This window comes from Octodon degus, unplaced genomic scaffold (assembly GCF_000260255.1).
Source record: "Octodon degus isolate 3935 unplaced genomic scaffold, OctDeg1.0 scaffold00002, whole genome shotgun sequence".
In the NCBI taxonomy this organism is placed as follows: domain Eukaryota; kingdom Metazoa; phylum Chordata; class Mammalia; order Rodentia; family Octodontidae; genus Octodon; species Octodon degus.
In genome coordinates, this window is record NW_004524578.1 from 18,445,551 (window position 1) to 18,459,190 (window position 13,640).

The 13,640-nt window shown below is 50.9% G+C and overlaps 1 protein-coding gene across 1 annotated transcript in view; it reads left to right on the forward strand.

Annotated features, from left to right (window-relative positions):
- Positions 1-13,443, forward strand: part of Acan (aggrecan) — a 61,952-nt gene extending 48,509 nt beyond the window's left edge. Inside the window, exons 13-18 of the mRNA XM_012513761.2 lie at positions 8,207-8,320; positions 11,120-11,278; positions 11,779-11,861; positions 12,509-12,653; positions 12,826-13,008; positions 13,342-13,443. Coding sequence (XP_012369215.1) covers positions 8,207-8,320; positions 11,120-11,278; positions 11,779-11,861; positions 12,509-12,653; positions 12,826-13,008; positions 13,342-13,409 — 752 coding nt within the window. The 3' untranslated portion in view covers positions 13,410-13,443. The remainder of the gene's footprint in view (positions 1-8,206; positions 8,321-11,119; positions 11,279-11,778; positions 11,862-12,508; positions 12,654-12,825; positions 13,009-13,341) is intronic.
- The last annotated feature ends 197 nt before the right edge of the window (positions 13,444-13,640 follow it).

The window sequence follows — 13,640 nt, forward strand, 5'->3', positions numbered from 1 at the left end:
TGGGCAGGGAAGGATGACCAGATAGTGCTGAGAATTCTGCTGGGATCCCATGCCCCAGAGTGAGGTAGAGATGAATGAATCTGCTGGTGACATTTAGGTCCAAATATTTATTTTGTGTCGGGCTAAAACCTGCACAGTCTGAGGAACTACAGTCATTTGGCTACGGCCCAACTTTAGACCCAGGAAGAAAACCCACCCTACTATTGTGGCAGTCTCACTGCCCATGCTCCCAGGCACCTGGAAACTCGCCCCCCTAAGCTACCCTTTCTTAGCTTTCTGTGTGGGGACCCTTCATGCCTATCACTGTGCTGAGAGCTTCGCAGCCCCTGGGAAGCTGTATTCTTGAGCGTCAACCTCTGCCTGGGGGCTGCAGCCCCTGCCGGGTCCTGTGCAGAGAAGCCCTGTGGCACTGGGACTTGCCAGGAGGCAGGGGGAGGCATCTCACATGCCCCCTACACTCTGGCCTGCAGTGTGACACAGGTAAGGTCCACATCAGCCATTAGACCATTTCCTCCCCAGAAGGGCCCCCAGGCAGTAGGAGATGAGCAAGGCCAGCTGAGGCTCGAGCTTCAGGCTTCTCAGACCAGGAAGGAGTGGTGCTCAGTGGCAGAGACATCGGGGACAGAAGTCCCAGCACAAACAGCACATCTTTCCAGAGCCTCTAATTGATGAGGGAGAAAAAAGTTGTTAAATAAGTAAGCCGATGAGTCGTTTTCTAGCAAGTCAATGACTATTGAGTGAAGACAGTGCAAAATATGCTTGAAGTTTTAAGCTAAAACTTCAGATTTCAAAGAAAGTTTGAGTTTGAGGTGAGTATGGGCACAGTGGACATCACTCCTTCCTGTTTCTGGCGGGGACTTTCTGAGGGGCGCCATCTTGCACTGTGCAGAGGAACCCCACCTGAAAATCCCTGTGACTTCTCCTTGCTTAGGTCTAAATGAGATTTGGTTCCCGTTTTGCCCTCCAGAAAACCCCAGAGAACTTGTCACCCAGCGCTGGCATCTGCGGCTGCAGAGAGGCAGGACCAGGGCAGGTTTTCTGGGACATCTACCACTCTGGAGGCTCCTGGGTCTTTGCCATGGGTCAGGCAGTTTGTGAGATGAGTGAGGAACCTAGGGATCCTCTGCTGGGAGCCACCCCAAAAGTGAGATGAAGCATGTCTACCTATCACTCTGCAGACTGCCTAGGGCTTGTGGCCGTGGTGACATCCTTTCTTTTCAACATCAGGTGTTACCCAGTTGCCTCCAAGCTTGTATTCTCTGGTTTGCTGTCTTTGCTGCCCCAACACCTGATCCCCAGCTTCTCTCTGAAGCCTTTCATAAAAAATGCTTCATTCCTGGGACACATGTGAAAATGAAGAAGTGAATCCTAGAGAAAAGAGAGCCATTGCCCAGTTTCCCAGCTGAGCCCTGCCTGGCAATGAGCCTCCAGTGCCCTTAGGTGGCACAGAAGGGAGGGCTTGGGGTTTTCATAAATTGCTTAGTACAGTAGAAATGAACACGTTGGCACCTCCTCTCACGTGCTATGAATACGCTGTATTCTTCATACATATGTAGTGTGTCTACGTAAACAGGCCCTAACCCAAGTAGCCATCCACTCCTCCCCTCACTGGGGTCAGCCTCTGTCCACACCTAGGGCCGAAACCTGAGGACACTGTGGGTCTCCAAAAGCAGAGGATGGGCGATCTTTACTGCCCAGGAGATGATATGAGAAGTGATCATAAAATACAGTGGCTTAAAAACATTTTTAAGTACAGTAAAATTTTAAAATTATTACAGTAAAAGACTCCAACTGTATCTCCCTCAAAATACTCCCCAAGTTCCAACATGCTCATCCCGTCATGCTTACTGTTTTCTTTTCTTTTTTTTGGTAAGAGCAGAATGTATTTTTTGGGGGAAAGAAAACTCCTGTCCTAGAAAGGGACAGGAGAGGGTGCCCAAGCAGGTGGTCCCCGGGAAAAAGTCCTGCATTTTATTTTATTTATTGTGGTCCTGGGGATTGAACTCAGGATCTGGTGCTTGCCAGGCAGGCACTTATGCCACGGGGCTATCTTCCCGGCCCTTGCTTACTGCTTTCTGCAGCAGCTCTGGACGTCCTCTTCTGTGAGTGTCTAAGTCACTCTGTGATGACTGCCTCAAGGTCTTGGGTTGCTTCAAACCATTTCTGTTTCGTGGTCATTTTGATTTAGGGAACGAGCCAGAAGTTGCACAGTACTAGGTCCTATGAACGAGGTGGATACGGGCACACCACAAATTCTTTTATTTGACAGAAATTGCTGTCAATGTTTTGAATTGATTCAGGACATCAAGGCAGCCACAAAAAGACTCTTAGGAAAGAAGATGTACTGAAGTGCTTCAGAAAGTGGCAAAAATGACAGAATAAGTGTGTTCCAAGGTAGTGGAGTATTTTGAGGAGGATCAATGACAATGTGTCTCTTACTGTTATTTATTCTTAATGTAATTATTTATTTTATTTGAATAGTCATCACATTTTTATCATGCTTTGTGTGTCCACTGGGCTATAGTGGCCCTGAGGACCATGGCCTGAACCTCTCCACACCAATCGGAAACTCCATTCTGAGCAGCTCCTTCCCAAGCAAATAACCGAGGCAAAACTGTATTAGTGGCATCAGAAATCCCAACAAGGCTTAGATCTCTGGCAACCTGAAGTTAGTACAAGCAGATGACATAAAACCTACCTCTTCTCTTGTAAGAATAGCCTGTCTTGTGTGTGTTCCCTCAGGGATTTTCTTCCCAGGGCTTTTCCCCAACAGTTGGGTAGGCTGGTTGATTCTAGAACACTGAGAGATTAATTCATCCATCTTCTTCCACTAAATCTTGTGATTCCAGGCAAATCACAAGTCAGGACCTTGGTACACTCATTTAACACACTTGACTAAATAAGAAACACTCTCTTGAGCTTAGTAACAGGTTGTGGGTCTCAAAAAGCTGACACCAGGTTTCCAAGGCTATAGAATCAGTCTGATTCAAACTCTCAGGCAAGCCCTCACCCAACCATTTATCAGTGAACCCCCCGATAATGGTTCTCAGTTTTAAAAGCATTGCCATGCTTAGGACACGTTATAACACCATGGAGTGTCACTGAAGCTGTTCTGTGGACTTTCACATTGGGGATTTTTAAAATCCCAGGGGAAGTTTGGCATGGTGGTGCATACCTGCAATTCCAGCCCTCTGGGAACTGAGGCAAGAGGATCACAAGTTCAAGCCTAGCCTGGGCAATTTCATGAAACCCTGTCTCAGAACAAAATATGAGAAGGGCTGGGGATAGGGTTCAGTGTGAAGGCCATGGAATCGATCACCAGTACACTACCGAAAGAAAAAGACCCTGGACCGGTATCCTCAAGATCCACAGATAGCAGAAAGTAGTATTATTATTTGAAAATTCAGGGAAAATCTCCACCCAATATGAGTTAAAAGCTGTATTTAATCCTAGAAGAAAACATTTGACAATTACTGTCATCTTATTTCCCCAGTATTCCATAAACTAGTTTTTAGGAAATTAGTAATCAGTACTTTTTACTTCAAAATAAACATCTGCGGGGCCTGCCCATTAGCTCAGTTGTTTAAGTGACTGCTTAAACAAAGCAATCAGGATGCTGTGATTCAATCCCCAGATCCTCAAACCTTACCAGACCTGCCCTGAAGGCATCCTGAGCTAGCCAAAAAAAGAAAAAAGAAAAGAAAAAAGAAACTACTTCTGAACAAAATAAACATCTGCTTAATGAATAGTCAGATTCCCTAGTAATGAAAAGCAGGGCTATTTTCTGACCCACTTAAGCAGCAGCCACCTCCCCACACCAATACCCAGGAGGCATAGACTCAGGGTTCAATACTAGCCACTGCTGAAAATCGCCTGAGGGCTGGGCTGCTTCTAAAATCATGTAGTGGGCATGGTGGTGCATGCCTGTAATCCCAGCACTTCACAGGCTGAGACAGGACAATCGCCATGATCGAGGCCAACCTGAGCTACCAAAGTGAATTCAAAGTCAGTCTGCCCTACATAGTGAGATCCTGTCTCAAAAAAACAACAAAAGCATCATGGCCCCCACCCTGAGCTAGTCTGAGTCAGCTGGTCTTGTGAGGAACCCTAGTTTTTTAAAAACAAAATCTTTAAGTTAAAAAAGTTAGGGCTAACAAGATAGCTCATCTACATAAGCACCTAATTGGCAAGTGCAAGGTCCTGAGTTAGTTCCCCGTACCAAAAAACAAAATAATAATAATAATAATAATAATAATAATAATAATAAGTTAACTAGTCCAATAATGATAATGTATAGCCAAGGTTAAAAAACACTGTTCTCACCACATTTTGTATCCTGCCGAGTGGGTTTCTCTTCACTCCTGGGTTATAGGAAATAAACTTGGAAAACTTAGTGAGCTCCTTTCTACTTCACTGCCACTTTCCCTTTCTAGGTTTAGAGATCTGATTTGTGATCTGACACTCTTTCTCTCTAGAGGAAACATTTGAATTGCAGCAAAATATTTATTTCTTTAAAGCAACTTTTAAAAAGAGAGAAAAAGAAAAATAGGGAGAGAGAGAGACAGAGACAGAGAGACAGAGACCACCAAAACAATGTCAACATACTTCAGTAGGTCATATTACTAATAAATGTCAGGAAGCTCACAGCCACCACTTGGAGCTCCTCTTATACCTGTAGAGAGGTAACTTGTATTAATCTCATCATGTCTCGGGAAATTTGATATGAAATATTTATGCACGTTTTTCTTTTCCTGTTCCACACATTTCTCTCTCTCTCTCTCTCTCTCTCTCTCTCTCTCTCTCTCTCTCTCTTATATATAACCCTGACCCATTTTTATTTTGAGACAGGAGCTCCCTAAGTCACCAAGTTGCCCTGCATTCAAGCTCGCAATCCTCCAGCCTCTGTATCCCAAGTGCTGAGATTACCGCAGGCATCACCACACTCAGTTTATAAACTCCTGACTTAACCAAAAACTCTATTAGCATATTTTAATGGACACCTAATTAAAGATCCAGGCTATTAAAGATCAACCTCTAAAATGTAGAAAAATTGAAATAGTATCGATAATAACGCACTTTCTAATTTAATGATATTTATTTTAAAAGCAAACTGGGACAGAGAAATCTACTTGTGTAAATATGTATACTCTTAGCATAAATGTGCTCTTCTCAATGGTGCAAGAGGCCGAGCCAGGAAGTCAGTATATCTACTCCTGTTTCTCCACCATGACTGATCCTAGGTTTCTGCAGGATGCAGAATATCCACTGAATTAAAACATTGTGCCTGTGCTCCTTGAGGAGGTTTGCCCCATTCTTGTTCCAAGAGGTTATGTCTTAGGTTATCATAAAGAGCTGTACAGGTTGGGCACTGAATAATGTGAATAATACATTGATTCGGTATTCTCTGTGGATGGCAAACCGCTCAGTTTTGAATCACTTGAGTAAAACCTGCTGTCACTCTCCACTCACATTTCCTAGGAGTTGAATAAACTCTCACTTTAGGGTCCTAGGCTCTGATCCAGGCAAAACCTGGGCATGACCGTTCAAGGTGGAGGTCTGAGGTCGCTAAGTCAGACGCCAAGTGACTATTTGCAAGTGTCTCTCCTCCTCTAGCCTGTACCACTTCCTCTCCTACATTAGAGATTCGGCTGGAGGTCTCATCCAGGAACAAACCATCCCTTTCAGTTATCTAGGACCCCAAGAGCTCTGACCCTCCCTTGAGTCCCTGCTCAGCAATGACAGGTGAGCCCTTGGTGGCTGTACAGAAACAGTAACGAGGCGCTGGGCATCTAGGGTGCCTGGATCTCTCTTTCTGTGTGGGACAAAGACCAGATGTCCCACATCATTTCCTGATTCCTCCATCTCTTCTGACCTTCACTTAATGCAATGACACCTTTACCACTGAGCCTTTGAATGAGCAGAGTCTGCTCAGATCCTGGTCCCTGCCCTTTCCTGCTTTCCTGCACAAACTCTACCCATGCCCAAAGCCCTCCCCTCCTTCACCTGCTGTTCCCTTGTCTGAATGCCCCCCCATCTGAGCTCACTACTGGACCTAGCTCAAATCCTCTCTTGGTCCCAGAAGTCAAGGGGTGTTCCTACTGCCCTTGACAGAGAGAGGTGGGCAGCCAGGTCCAGAGCGGCTCTTGCAGCCAGAGGAAGAGGAGATGAGAGGTCCCTGGCCTGAGCAGCTAACGAGAAAGACCCCAGAATACCGGCCTCCTCTGCTCTGCTGAAGACTCGGCTCAGCCCCTCTAAAGTGCCCCAGGGGTACCCACAAGCTCTCTGGTTTTCAGGATGCTGGCTCTTCCTACCTACCTCTCCTGTGAATCCAGGGCCCTATGAAAAAAAACAGTTTCTGAGCCCAGGAGTTGGTTCCTTCAGTCCTCGAAGCCTTCTCAGATTTGTGCCTGGTCAGACACTGAAGGACACAACACTGCTTCCTGCCCCCAGGACCTTGTGCCACCTCTAAGCCTCTGGAACACCTGGAAGCCACCTGACCGGACTTCCTGTTGGCCTCATACCTTCTTACCCTTTCTCCCATGGGTCAACCAGGAGCCCCAGGGTTGACATCTGACTCTTCTCCCCAGAGGCCACCCTATCCCCTGCTCTGTACAACTGCTTGAGCGCCTACATTTGCTTAATTCCCCTCACCCAGTGCTTCCCATCTCCTGTAATGACACTAATGGATGAAAGAGGACATAGCTTTCCTGAGGCAGGAGAGCTGCCCCAGCTTCACCCTGCCAACTGACTTGACCTATTGCTGCTAGTGCTGCTGCTGGGAATCCTGGTGCATGCTGGGACTCCAAGTGCATGCTGGGATTTCACCCAGTTCCTCCATGCATTTTGGGTTTGCTTGGAACAGTTCCAAACTTGGAACTATGGGTTTCTAATCCATGGTGTCCACTCTGTGAAATGAAGCTAAGGACCTAAAGGAAAGAGAGAACTGGAGATCAGGAGCTTTGTTGGACAAGATACCAAACAACCAGGATTTTAAGGGTCATCTACTACACAATCTCAAGATGTCTGCTACACATAAGTGTGAAGACCCAGAGGAAAAGGTGTTTGCCATCCCACCAGAGGCTTGACTTTAAGGTTTGCCTTGCTCCATGGGAGGCAATACTTATTCTGGAACATATTTTGGACTCAGAGACTCTATTCCCAAAACAGGCTCAGAGGAGAACACCCACAGACATCCCCTTGGATCCTGAAGGTTGCATGAGCTCAGCAGCACAAACCACGGCTTAGCACCTGCCAGCTCCGTATCTTGACGCCCTGTAAACCTGTGGAACCTGCTGTTGCTAAATTTTATTGATCTCCTAGCAAAAGGAGCTGCATGATACCCCTTACCAGGGGAGGGAACCCAGGGGGGAAAAAGCAGCAAAAGCTTTGGTGCACAAGAACTTTGGACCACAAATACAAAGAGAGCAGAATACATACGGAGACATTCTGGATTCTCAAAAAGATGCAGAAAGACTAAGCTAGAGATAGAATTCTTGGCTGCTTGAAGCAAAAGCCAATGACTTACCAAGTTTGACTAGAAAGAACAGCTTGGGCTCAGAAGAAGAGAAGGAACAAAGAGCCAGAGGAAGAGGCTGGTGGGAAGCCTGTATCCCAGCCCATTACTGGTAGGCGGCCATCTACTAAGCACCTGGCCAACTTCAAATGCTCTCCATCCATTGGCCAGGATTCATCTGGACATTGCAATTTAGAAGTCTCGTGGATCTCCTGCAAATATCCCACATGGCCATTGTCTCATGAATCTGCACTCTGCAGACCGCCTCTAGGCTGCTTCTCACACATCTACAGAGGAAACAAGGGCAAGGAAGACTCTTAGTGAAGCGTCAAGAGTTTGCCTTCTGGTGTCCTTGATAACACCGCAGTCATAGTCAATTTACACTTGGGGTTCTTAAAATACAAGAGAATGTACCTGGAAGAAACGACACACTCCCCCACTGGGAAGCCTGGCTCTGAGACTCCAAGCTCACCAAGCAGGATTCACATACTCCAAGACAGTTCTTCTCTGGATCCCTGCTTCAGTATATCCAAGATGGCAGCAGCAGCAATAGCAACAGTTCTCAGGAAAACCAGCCAGCTCGCTTCCGGGGCTCTGGAGCACAGCAGGGCTGGCCACTTGTAAGGAAGCTACAGTGCTGTGAGGCTAGAATTGCCAGCAGGAGTCCTAATGGTGGCCCTTGGTTTCTTGCAGACCTTGACGAGTGCCTCTCAAGCCCTTGTCTGAATGGAGCCACCTGCGTGGACACCATGGACTCTTTCACATGCTTATGCCTTCCCAGCTACGGAGGGGACCTGTGTGAGATCGGTACGGCCGTCTCGGCTTCAGCTAATGTTACTAACTGCTGCACCCTCTTCCTCCCTCCCTCCTTTTTTTATTCCTAATAGCAGGATCTAGGCCCCACCTGGGCACCCAGGTCTGTTTGGATAGCCATTCCAGGGGCTGCAGCTGAGACATGGCTGCCCCCACTGATTCCTTCTCTCTCTCTCCTACTCTACCCCTTGAAAACCCTCCTCCAGGCATTGGCTGATCTGACCACAGGAGATGCCCAGGCCAGGCTTTGGGAACCTTTAAAACACTAACCTTCTCCAGGGCTTGCAGACACTCTGAGGTCACCACCGAGTCTGGTGCATGTGTCAGACTAAGAGGACCCAGCTGATTCTCTGCTTTTGTCTGGATAGAAGCTATGGGAGGGAGTGATCAGTTCTCATTCCAGTGACAGCCGCGGATCTTCTCAGCGTGGTCACAGGCAGCATCTGTCCGCTGTATTGCTTATGGACCTTGTGTGGCTCCTCCACGGCCTTAGGCACCGTCGTGCCGCACTAGCCAGATTGCCTTTCTGATTGGTCTGCTGAGAGTACTCGAGGCAACAGCATGCTCAAGTCACGCATGAACAGAGACTATTGCATGTCACCTTCTCCTCACAACATGACAGCTGCCATGTCAACACCATGCCTGCCCTCCTTCCTTTCTTCCCTCTTTTGTGCAGGGCAAAGGTCTGGTGAGAGAGAACAGTGTCACTGTAGGAGGCAGGGGCTCAGTTGCCCGTCTTGGGCCTGCCCAGCCCCTCCGCTCTGCACTGGTGTTCCAGGAGCCTCTCAGCACCAGGCCTGGCCTCCTGGTTCTCCCTCAGACTCCTCAATCCTAAGAACTTCCCAGCTCAGGAAAGGAGAGATGGAGCTTTGGGGTGCTGGGAGCCACGTGGAACAGGAAGTGTGCAGAGGCTCAAAGGCTTTTTCAATGAATTCTCAAGTTAGAACCCCAGAAATTTCCAGAAAGCAGCTGAGATTCCTGGAAAGTCTCCCTCTGGGGTCAAGCAGTGAGAATACAGTGCAAATGGCTCATTGCTAGAGACACTGCCAAGGTGAAGGCTGGCAGGAGTTTAAGGCTTCTGGATGAGAAGGCTGGGGCACTCCTCTGGCCCTGCAGCCTTCTACTCTCCATCTTCATGCCAAGACTTTAAGAAATTAGTGCATGGGCTCTCAGCTTGGCTGGGAGGAGAGCACTACGTAGGTTTTCTCCCCAGGATGCTAAAACATCTGCCAAAGGGGAGGAGAGTCTGCAATGTCCACACAGACAAGGGTTCTGGGGCTCCTGCCTGAGAGAGGGGGCATCTGCACCCTGCTGGAGCAGAGAGGAGAACTGGAGCCCCAAGCTGGCCCTGAATGCCCTGTGAAGCAAGGCTGTGTCCCTTCTCCCACCCCAGTGCCTGCACTTTGGCTCCAGCCTCCCAAGATCCTGTCTCTCTTTCCAGTGCCCCCTCCTGCATGGCACTACCCAGTCACCCACAGAAGCCCCACCCACTAGCTCTGCCTGCCCAGCTCACCCCCCTGCCACTGAGGTGGCCCAGGAACCACACCACCACCCCCCCTACTCCCTGGCAGCCCTAACAGCAGGGTCTCTTTTCTCATAATAGTGAGCTACCTCAGAAGCCTCCTTGCCTCTTACCAGCCCTTTCCACCCCTGAGGGAGGACACTGGTAGTGAGAAGATCCCCACAGGCTCTCCCAGATTCTCCTGCCCTTACACCAATCTCCTCAGGCTCCTGGCCTCTACTGTCCTCTCTGCTGTCATCTCAGCTCTCTCTGCCAAGCTGGCCAAGCATCCACTGCATGGACTAGAGCTCCTGTCTTTCAGGCACCAGGCCTTCCTCCCTGAGACACCCAAATATTGGTGGTCCCCGATGGGAGGGGACCACACATCCTAAGACGTCCATAGCTCTTCACCAAGGAGCCATGGGAAGAAGGAAGACAGGGACCTGGCATTCCCTCTGTTCTGTGCTGCCCTGGCAGATGTGTAACACTTGCCTGCCACAGAAGAAAAGGAGTCCTTGATTGGTAGCATCTGCCAACCCCTGAGGGCCAATTAAATACTCCCATCAGGGCCAATTCAAAATTACCAATGTGATGTCCCCAGATCCTAGGCTACTCTGAGCTCTCCAAATCAGCCCTTTTTCCAGAAAGGAGAACCCACTACAAAGTTAGAGGCTCCCCTCTTCTCCTCATCTGCCACCAGAATCTAAAGAGCCAAGGACCCTGAATCTGGGGCTCCTAGTCAGCTGTGTCACCCTCTGAGAAGTAGGCACAATGTGCCCAGCCAGAGCCTGTGCAGATCAGTGACCTTAGAGCTCTGACTTTCCTCTAAACCCACCATCCCTGCCCAAGGATCTGCAGGAATGTAGCTAATGCCAGTCCTGCCCCCTGCTGACTCCCCTCCTCCCACAGCTCCTATCTCTGGAGTCCCCCCCAGAGCCTGTGCACTGTGTGTACCTTAAATCTCATAACCTTTCCTGAGCTGGCCTGCTGACTCTGCTGCCTCCACAGCAGCCATCTGCAGGAGGAGAGCTTGAGATGTGGAGGATAAGGGAGGAAAGGGTGGCACCCCATCAGGCAGAGAAATGGTCCCCAGAGGCGGGGCATACCCACAGGGCCCTAGGGGCCAGGCCGCCTGGCTGCCAACATGAACCTGGCTCCAGGGTGGTCTGTCCCTTCCTCAAGGGCACAGCATTTAAGGTGGGCTGAATATAGGAAACCAGGCCACAGACTGGCAGCAACCAGATGCCCAGCTGGCCTCAGAGCCCCCTTCAAGGCCCCCACCTGTGTTACAGACCAGGAGGTGTGTGAGGAGGGCTGGACCAAATTCCAGGGCCACTGCTACCGCCACTTCCCTGACCGCGAGACCTGGGTGGATGCCGAGAGGCGGTGTCGGGAGCACCAGTCACACCTCAGCAGCATCATCACCCCCGAGGAGCAGGACTTTGTCAACAGTGAGTGTGGGGAACCTCCAGGGACTGAGGCCTTCATTGTCCAGGTATCACAGACTGGGGATTGGCAGTGTAGCTCCGTGGTAGGACTCCTGCTCAGCACCCAGGAGGCCCTGGGCTCCTCCCCCATACTGCTAAACCAGTAAAGAAAAACATTTGGCAGACTGGATCCAGAGAGGGGGCAGGGCTGGAAGCTGGGAGGGAGGGGCTCCCGCAGCCTGAGTTCCCTGAACACAAAGGTCCTTGGGGCCTTTGGCTCTGACTACAAGCAGGACAGCCCTCTGACAGTTAAAAACAGCCCAAGAAAAAACTCTGTAGCTGTCACCAGCCCATGCCAGGCTGGGGTCAGGGGATCCAAAGTGTACACCAACACACAAGTGCTGGGACCCTTGTATGGCCTTACAAGATCCTCTTCCTCCTCCATTCACATCTTCTCCATTAGCTGCAGTCCTCAGACATCCCCAGGTGTCCAACCCCAGGTCACAAGCCACCTTTCTCTCCAGGAAATGCTCAGGACTACCAATGGGTTGGCCTGAATGACAGGACCATCGAAGGGGACTTCCGCTGGTCAGATGGACATCCCTTGGTGAGTTCCACCAGGTACACCAGCTGAGGAGAAGAGGGAGGTGGGATGAAGATTCCAGGGAGAAAGAAAGATGCCTCCAAATGCCATGCACACACTCCCTGAGCAGCCACTGGAACAGAGCCCGGAGGCTGTGCCTACTGCCCCTTTACCCCTGGGGACCTTCTCCCCAGCTGGGCAGGTTGAGCACAGGCATGAAGACAGGGAGGGAGCCAGGAGGGAGATGCACAAGTGACAGCAAGCCATCATGAGGGGTCCACAGATCTGTGAGAGGCCCCTTACCCACGGAAGACTCATGTCTACATGAAGAGACAGGCAGGCAGGCCGCACAGATGCCCTGTGGGAAGCCTGAGCATCACTATCGCCCAGCAGCCAAGGGCCAGTTCCGGTCAGGGGCCAAACCTTGGGAGTGTGGGCTCCTGCAGAGAAACGGCCAACCACGTAAGCGGCCCCTAGAGAGCCCATGGCTTCCGTGTGTCACCACAACCCTGGCCACAAACCTCCCACCCGCATTCACCAGCGCCCAGATGAACCCGAAGTCAGACTGAAGGAGAAAAGAAGACAGGCCAGGCCAGCTGGGGAAGAGCACAGGGCCAGGCCAGTCTCATTTCTCCCGCCCACCACTCACCCCTTCCCACTCCTGCCCACAGCAATATGAGAAGTGGCGTCCCAACCAGCCGGACAACTTCTTCGCCACGGGAGAGGACTGTGTGGTGATGATCTGGCACGAGAAGGGCGAGTGGAACGATGTCCCCTGCAATTATCACCTCCCTTTCACGTGTAAAAAGGGCACAGGTGAGGAGCGCAGAGGTCTGAGTGTGAAGCCAAGACTTTAGACCCCACGGCTCGGATTCTTGCAAGGAATCAGGGCTCGCCCGCCGATAGGGGTCGCTCAGTGTCCTTCAAGGCCCCAGGGTCCTGGCAGAAGCCCCGGGACACCCCTTTTAAAAGGGTGTTTGCTCCTTAGTGGCCTGCGAAAACCCCCCGACGGTGGAGCACGCCAGGACCCTGGGGCAGAAGAAGGACCGGTACGAGATTAACTCCCTGGTGCGGTACCAGTGTACAGAGGGCTTTGTCCAGCGCCACGTGCCCACCATCCGGTGCCAGCCCAGCGGGCGCTGGGAGGAGCCTCGGATCACCTGCACAGACCGTGAGCATTCCCCCTCCCTGTCCCCAGAGCACAGCCCGGGGTGGCTACTTCCCGGGGGTCCTCGCCCTCCGGGAATTGATCACTGCCGCCTGCCCCAGGAGGGAGCTTGAGGGAGCACAAGTGGCCTGCTTCCCTTTCCACCCCCAACCTGAACCCCAGCCCAAGGAGGTTCAAGAAAAAAATCACACCCGGGCTCTGGTAAAGCTCCAGGCTGCCTTCCCGCCCCTGGTATGCACAAGGAGGGTGCCAGTGGAGGCAGACAAGGGGAGCTGGGGCTCGGCCGCATCTCCCCTCCCCTCGCTCATCGTGCTTTCCCGTGTCCCTGCCCTCCAGCCACCACCTACAAGCGCCGACTACAGAAGCGGAGCTCGCGGCAGAGCCGCCCAAGCTCAGGCCATTGAGAGGAGCTTCGGGACCACCCAGGACGCTGAGCCCAGGAGCCCACCGGGCTGACCAGACTGCGCATCCGCCCACCCGATGGTGTCCTCTTCTTGTTGCTTTTTGTCATATAAGGAATCCCATTAAAGAAGAAAAACATAAACCCCACATTGTGTGTGCACCCACCCGCCCCCAAATCTCCAAAACCGCGTCTAATTTGTCCCCCCAATGCCAAAGCAAAGCGAGCTCATCGC